Raw genomic sequence first — 7,144 nt, 5'->3', positions numbered from 1 at the left:
CATTTTGATGATTCCGGTTGCGACGGATCCATTCTCTTCCTAGCGAGGCTGCCGTTGAGCTCTGATTGATGGTGCCTGGCGGTTGAGAACACGTTAGAGTTCGCGGTGCAATGAAACACCTTTCTTTTCGTATCGAATCCGACTTCCACCTGCGGCTTTGAGCGCGCGCTCGAGGAAAGCAGTATGAATGTATCGCAGCTACGATGACCAGAAAGTTCTCTTGCAACGACGTGGCATTGTTGATCTGCACCGGTAGATGGTGCACTCCTTCCGGCCCAACTCGCGCATGCCAAAGCGATGCGCGGGTCGTAGCTATGATTGCAGCGGGGGAGATCGGCAAAGCATTCACGCTGGACTCCCGCGAGGCGGCGTGCTATGCCCGCAGCGGGGGAGATCGGCAAAGCATTCACGCTGGACTCCCGTGAGGCGGCGTTCTTTGGCTACTAGGCTCGCCGAGTCTCGATCGACGTGGCCCTCGTCGTGCCACGTCCGAAGCCTGCCTCCCAAAATCCGTTCATCGCTTCGACGCCACCGAGGCGCGGATCGCACAGCAGATCCCTTTGCTGAATCTCACGAGTGGTGCAAAGCTGACGTGCAAAGCTGACGTGCAAGTATCTCTCACGATCACCGGATGTGAGGCTGGCATGGGCGCAACAGTCACGCATCGTTGCATACGTGACGTGTTGCCGCAGAGTTGACGCAGAGAATGCTTTGCTGTCCCTTGGATGCGGTGTCGAGCTTACGAACCATGCGGAGGAAGCTGAGGCTGCATTCGTTGGCGATGGTGCCGACGACTCGAAAGGCCCCTGCCCCTTGCGCATCCGATGCAGCCATTCCAAATTTGATGGCTATGGAAGCGAGTCTCTGTCCCATCGAGCGCATGTCTGGGTATTTGGTCCAGCACTTGTCAGATGGGTGCATGCGCTTCGCGCGTCGTCGCGTGGGCATCGTCGGACGATTGCTTGCAGCCATGAGTACAGCGTTGCCAGATCTGGAAGCACCTGGTTACACGTCGGCTTGGGCACAAAGTAGGGACCCCACATCGACCAACTGCGACTCTTCAGGGCGCTTCGCATTCCCTCAACAGCCAGCGCGCATCGACCAGCAGCACAGCGATGCGTTTCTCCGCAACCCCGCTTCAGCGAGAGTTGCTGCTCGCGGAGGCGCGCGCACGCGTGATATCGGGTTTCCGCTTGTTGGCAGATGGGTGCCTTGATAGCGCACCTTGAGCATATACTGGCGGTCTTGAGCTGTGTCAGTGTCATCTGCGGCTGCAAGATCTGACGCGTTCGAGTCGCTCGGTACACGCTGTGGTTGTTCTTCCTTCAGCAGAGAAGAGTGCAGCGTCGATGGGCTTGCAAATCGTGGTGGCCTCTTCTCCCTCCCTGGATGGTGATGACACTCGCGTACAGCAGGGGCTTGCTTTGGTGGGTAGACGTTCGACCCCAGTCACGAGACGTATCCCCGCAGCTTGTTGACCAGCGCAAGGCGCAAGCGCCGGCAATCAGTCGGCATAGTTGTCGGGCAAGGGCCAGGGAAGAGAAATTTGCCTTTGCCCTCTTTACGCGCACGTTGTATGCATCGTGCGTCCTCGCTCGATGCTGCCCCCGAGGTGGCTGATAGCCTGTGTGTGTGTGTGGTGCTGCAGCGCACAATGACCCGGACCTTCAGTAGCAGATTCCGCAGACCTATGAGGAGGTTTGGAGGGGGCGCTCGTACGGCAATCGCGTGCGTGCGTGGTGAGCGCGCGCAAGTCAGAGACGATGGAGGTGTGTTGCCAGAGAAGCGGCAGCGCGCAGTTGTGGCGCACCGCTTGAACGGCAATGAGGGAGCGGAGAGATCGAGCTCATGAGCTGATGAAGCGACGTTCACGAATGAATGCATGTATTCACTCTGGACAGAGCTGCCGAGCGGCATCAGCAATCGTGGATCACAAATCACGCAATGCACATGTGCTAAATTTCAACGCGTGTGTTTGACTCGTGACTTTTTGATTCCAACGAAATTCCTGGACTTGCCTTGCGCGCCGTCACGAAAAAGTCACGAGTCTGCGCGCTTGAAATGGTCATGCATGCTTGGCGATTGAAAATGAGCGCCTTACTAGAGATTTGTACAAACGATATCATATAATACCCCAATCACAATAATCGGCCGAGGCAACTTGGCCGAGTGGTTATGGCGCTACGTTCAGGTTAGACTGAGTCCCGCAGGGCTGCGCGCCCAGCACCTCCCGTAGTTCGAAAGAGCGTGGGTTCGAGTCCCACAGTTGTCACGCCTTTTTTCGCGAAATTTTCTTTTTTTGCGATTTTCTCCGTCAATCTGGTATCAATACACTGTTTTCTCAGCGGGAACACCTTCTCCTCAACTGGCTACATCGACCAGTGAAAAACTGGTGCTTTTCGAGCAAAACGGACCGAGATATGACGTTTTTCGCGTCGAAACCATCAGAACGCACCCTCTCGACGCGACGGCCAGCGCGCGCGCCGCCCCGTGGAGGCGACTACAAGAAGCGCCATACGGTGCTCAGTAGTGGGTGGCAATTGTTTCGAGCGTCGCTGCGGGATCGAGGCGGCGCGGATAGGCCTGAACGGCAAAGAGATGAGCGCAGATGGCCACGACATTTCGCGCCCGAAAGGATGCGCATTGAGCGCAAGGCAAAGGCTCCAATCGAAACAGGGATCATGCGAACGGTGCGTGAGCGTCCGATGCTGGGCGCCGTCGCGCATAAAGATGGACTCTGGAGCGGTGGCCCTCAATCACGCGGGTCAGCAAAGATGGGTGGCGCAATGCGAGAGGTACACGCAGAGCAGAATTCGCTGACATTTGCGGCGCAGGCAACGATTCGGCAGAGGATCTCCTCGCAGGGCACCAGACACGCTACATGGAACTTTCTCGCGGACGCGGTTGGCGTGCCCAATCATCGCTTTTAGGGCCTGTATGCGCGAATAATCTCAAGCAACTTGGCTTTGATGCGATCGACGACCTCTTTAAAGACAATCTTGCTGGGCCACGTCGGCTCGCTGGGAAGAGGTTCGCCAGTCAGTCGGGCGCAAACACGCGCTAAACTTTTCCACTCACATTCCAGGATACTGCTCGTCGAGAAAGGCGGTCCAATTGCGATACAAGTTGCCAACGCTGTGATGGATCTGCCGGTCGAGCTTGAGAGCATGCGCTTTCTCGAGGCGCGTCTTGTCGAGCAGTGCAGCGTTGAGATCGTCGTAGCCAACCGCAGTCATCTTTTCGAAGATGTGGTCGGCCTGCTCACGGGTAAAGTCGAAGTCCTTGTTGAGTTTGGAAATATAACTGACGTAGTGCAGCGAATAAAGCGTTTGCGTCACGACGGGCTTGTCCAGCGTGATGCGATGTCTGCTTGTCGCAAGTCGTCAGCTCATGGAAGCTTACAGCAGCAGCCCGCCACCACGACTCACTTTTGGACGTCTGCCTCGTCGATTTGTTTGACCCACGCATCCCTCACTGCGCGAGGGTTGCCAGTGCAAGCACCGTCCAGCGCAACGCGCAGCACGTCGACGGTTGTGTCTGTGACTGGAGGCTCATTCTTTGGATTAGCGCGCGGAAAGAGGTCCGCGAGAAGGCCGAATTGCGGCATGCAAGTCGCAGTGGCGGCCAAAGCCAAGATTGGGAGCGATTGTACGAGCAGCATGGCGGGCGGCGGAATGGTTGGTGAGTGAGAGAGAGAAAGAGGCACGAGGGAGACGCGCTCGAAGTACGCTCGAAGTACATCAATGATTCATGCCAACGCTAACCCTTGACTTGTTTTCTCCCCACGGCGACCTTGGCGCGCTCGACGTCATTGTGACAATGACAAGAACAAGGTGCGGCAGAAGAGACGCGTAGATGAATGAAACGTGGCTGTGCGCCTCAAACGGCCCGTCGTGTCTGGTGATGGGGCAGGAGCGCGCGCGCGCTCGTGTTGCAACCCTAACCCTGACTAACCCAAGTGAATCCTCTGGCGTGGCGATTTCAACAGATGAGATACCTCGCGCTGAATCGAACAGCAACTCGCGACTGGACGGAGTAGGAGACTGGCGACAAGGCAGTCTTGCGCCTCGCACGGCTTGCGCACCACGCGCTCGTACTTTCCTCGACCTGTAGCGCTTCGTTTGAAGCTTGCAACGCGCATCTCCGCAACGAGCCATAGACGGTGCAGACTATCTCACGCTCGGATCACGATGTATGATGGATGTATTGATCAAGGAGGTGAGACGAGCGTACATGCATGTGATATACGCGTATGCGCGTGTGTGCACGTGACAGACTCTTGTCGAAGCGACAGGCGAGGTTCGGAGGGAACGCGCCGAGAGCGAACGTCGCAGCACTGCACCTTGCGCTTGCCCCCGCTCATTGACCTCCGCTTCCGCACGGAGATGGTGAGAGATAGGAGGAGAGCCAGCTGCCTCCAAGACTTGTCGGAACGGTGAAAGGCGGCAGCATACATCTCAAGGCGGCAAAACTTGTGGAGCTAAAGAAGGCTTCCGGAGCTCGAATTCGGATGCCAACGCGGTAGTCACCCAGCGAGATTAGCGGTGAATGTGTGACGCTTGGCGGGCGGGCGGTGCCACGGGGTATGGGGTTCTGCGGACCACGACGCCCGAGCGTGCATCTTCCTGATCCTCGTCTTCAATGGTGCTTGGCGGCATGATGGGAGCTCTACTCGCACGCCCAGATGATGGCGGGCGCCTGCGTCGAATAGGGCGGTTGTCAATAGTGTCATTGAGTTGTGGTCCTACCGAGGAGCCGCGCGGCGGAGGAGGTCCTTCCATGAAGTTGAGCTTGTCTCTGGCAAATCGTCGGTTGAACCGTCTTATTCCCGCTTGAGCATTGCGACAAGCTTGTGTCTTGCGACAAGAAGGTTGGACTGCATGCGGTTCCTTTGCACGCCACGTGCAGACGGGGCACCAAAATGGACGCTTGATATACTTGACGTACACACCATTTCCGTCAAACGGCAAGCGAAGAAAGCCAGGCAGGAGCGGGGCTGGAAGCTCGCTCTCCTCAGGCTTCCTGGGCCTAGGAAAAGCAGCGCCAATGACGACGCCAGTGTATTGCGCCGACGTGTTGATAAAACCACGAAAGCTTTGCTTTTCCATCCACAGACCACAGAGGTTGAGGCGAGCGTTGTTTAGTTGATCTTGGATGAATGCGGTGAAGGTGGCCTTGTGCCTGACTGACGCAGTATTCACGTTCTCCATCATGAATATTTCAAGACCGCTGGTGAAATCTATGCCGCTGTCTTCATATGTGATGGGCTCTTGTGCGTACGACAGATGAACGCTCTCCGGTTGAGCTTTCCGGTCTGCATCATACCACACGTCGACCCCACGGATGAGGTTGCCGCGCTGGTGAAGCTCCACTTTGGCGTCTTTCATGCCCTGTTGGTGCAGCTGCGCACGTACGGTCATTTTCAAACGTGATGGGACTTCCTGATTCCCACTTGCCATCAGCTTGTACCCTTCTCCAAACAAGAATTGATGAGTGTTCGGTGGAATGGGCACTTTGCGCTTCAGCGCCAACTTGGCTTTTGCAGGATCAACCGCTTCCTGGTCGTTTTCCTCCCATTTGTTTACGTATTCTTCGAATTCGTAAACTGTCTGCGTTCCTTTGATTGCTTCCTGCGTTTGAGCCTCGAATTCTAGGTCCTGTTGCATAGCATCGCCTTCTCGAAAATCATCCATGATGACGGGTTTGCGGAGGTGGAAGCTGTCGCGTTGTTGTCGTGGGACTCGAGGGGTAGCGCTCGGAGGCGACGACCAAGGTGACCAAATTGCCGAGTGGGGTTGTTGTCGTGGGAGCAAGAGCAATGAGAGGAAAGGGGATGATGCAGGTAAAGACGACGAGGATAAAGGCATTGTTTCGGGGGGGGATGTCATACCCGCGCGTCCCTTATCTCTGAGGAGTCGGCCAAAATGTTCTGCCAAGGGTCCCTCCCTATCGCCGCATCATAGCAGCCTCGGCTCAGTGTGGGGTTCGCCCAAATCGGTGTGAGAAGAGTGGGCTGATCTCCCCAAGTCGGGCAGTCTCCGACTGGGTCACAAGGCGATGTTTGTTGGTCTCCTTCACGGCGCCCGTCCTGATTAAGCTGCAGGCCAGAGGGCTCTCATACGAGTGCCCATTATCGAGCGCACGGTCCCCTTCCATGCATGAGGTACTTGAACGGTCTTGGCACGCCCTCAGGTTTCTTCTTCGTGGCTGTGTGCAGCACCGGTACATATGTCCGAGCGTAGAGAATCCACCCTAGCAGCACGCGCATGGGCCTTTCTGCTGCACGGTTTGGGCCTTCATTGATCCCACTAGTGTAAGCTCTAAACGCCTTGATTTAGCCTACTTTTACCGGCGCGCTGTTTCTTTTATAGCGCTCGGCTCCTCTTCCTCTGTCAATGCTTGCGGCTTCCATGCATAGACCTTGCTCCTTGGTGCCGGGCCCTGCCAGTTCTTGTAGTAGCTACCGCACACACACCGTCGACAAGCATTCAACCGCTATATCTTGGAGTCTTGGTCGTCTACTTCAAGAACCTCTCGGCCGGGAACGGCTCATCCGCATCATCTTCTCTGGGCTGCAAAGGCGTACGTGGATCCAGCATTCTCAGCAGATAGAAAGGCCCCTTGCCCCGTCTAGTCAGACCAGCCATCCGATCACCACCTGCTTTCCCGCTAGCAGCCTCGCATGTTACGCTCGAGCAACTCTAACCTGCCCCGTGTCCCATCGGCTCGTCACATGAACCGGTCTTGCCGTTCTTTTCGTTGCAATGATAGATGTTGTTCGCCACCTGCTTCCCTGTGCGCGCCATCTATTCTTGCCCTTCGAGACGAATGTGATCGGCATCCTGGCCGACGCTGGGCCCCGCCTACCTCTCCCCTTGCTTTCTTTCATCATCACGAAATGCGAGAGAGATGCTGGCATGCGATTTGCTAAGCGAGTCGCTCGGCTCCTGACTCGTCAAATGGCACGCTCTCTGTCGTCTACCAAAGGACTCGTTACTCGTGACGAGTGATGTTCACGTGATCCACGATTCTGTAGGCAAAACTGCGGCCTCGTTCTTGACTGTGACTTGCCCCGGCAGCAGCAGCAGCAGCGCGCGGCTCCGTCCTGGTTGATGCTCGCTCTTGCCCGCGCACATCACTCACA

The 7,144-nt window shown here is 56.5% G+C and overlaps 3 protein-coding genes and 1 non-coding gene across 4 annotated transcripts; 2 read left to right on the top strand and 2 right to left on the bottom strand.

The window, feature by feature from the left end:
* Positions 1–565: 565 nt before the first annotated feature.
* IE81DRAFT_245080 (hypothetical protein) lies at positions 566–1,332 on the top strand. Its single transcript, XM_025511260.1, has one exon. The coding sequence runs from the start codon at positions 707–709 to the stop codon at positions 1,214–1,216; it is 510 nt and encodes a 169-aa protein (XP_025367267.1). The 5' UTR covers positions 566–706; the 3' UTR covers positions 1,217–1,332.
* Positions 1,333–2,155: 823 nt separating this feature from the next.
* On the top strand, positions 2,156–2,272 carry IE81DRAFT_t30. Its single transcript has one exon. It is a non-coding gene; the product is annotated as a tRNA-Leu (tRNA).
* Positions 2,273–2,926: 654 nt separating this feature from the next.
* On the bottom strand, positions 2,927–3,661 carry IE81DRAFT_331883 (hypothetical protein; the record flags this gene model as incomplete). The annotated part of the gene is made up of 3 exons (XM_025515276.1): positions 2,927–3,020; positions 3,079–3,366; positions 3,429–3,661. The coding sequence occupies 3 exons, from the start codon at positions 3,659–3,661 to the stop codon at positions 2,927–2,929; spliced, it is 615 nt and encodes a 204-aa protein (XP_025367266.1).
* A 599-nt stretch (positions 3,662–4,260) lies between these two features.
* Positions 4,261–6,204, bottom strand: IE81DRAFT_325908 (hypothetical protein). The gene has a single exon (XM_025514657.1). It carries the CDS (start codon positions 5,865–5,867, stop codon positions 4,539–4,541), a length of 1,329 nt encoding a protein of 442 aa, XP_025367265.1. The 5' UTR covers positions 5,868–6,204; the 3' UTR covers positions 4,261–4,538.
* Between the last annotated feature and the right edge of the window lie 940 nt (positions 6,205–7,144).

This window comes from Ceraceosorus guamensis (genome assembly GCF_003144195.1).
Source record: "Ceraceosorus guamensis strain MCA 4658 unplaced genomic scaffold IE81scaffold_80, whole genome shotgun sequence".
Classification (NCBI taxonomy): domain Eukaryota; kingdom Fungi; phylum Basidiomycota; class Exobasidiomycetes; order Ceraceosorales; family Ceraceosoraceae; genus Ceraceosorus; species Ceraceosorus guamensis.
This window is presented reverse-complemented; position numbering and strand designations above follow the sequence as displayed.

Coding starts and splice junctions, on each gene's coding strand:
- IE81DRAFT_245080 (XM_025511260.1), top strand. CDS start 707: ATGCTTTGCTGTCCCTTGGATGCGGTGTCGAGCTTACGAACCATGCGG.
- IE81DRAFT_325908 (XM_025514657.1), bottom strand. CDS start 5,867: ATGCCTTTATCCTCGTCGTCTTTACCTGCATCATCCCCTTTCCTCTCA.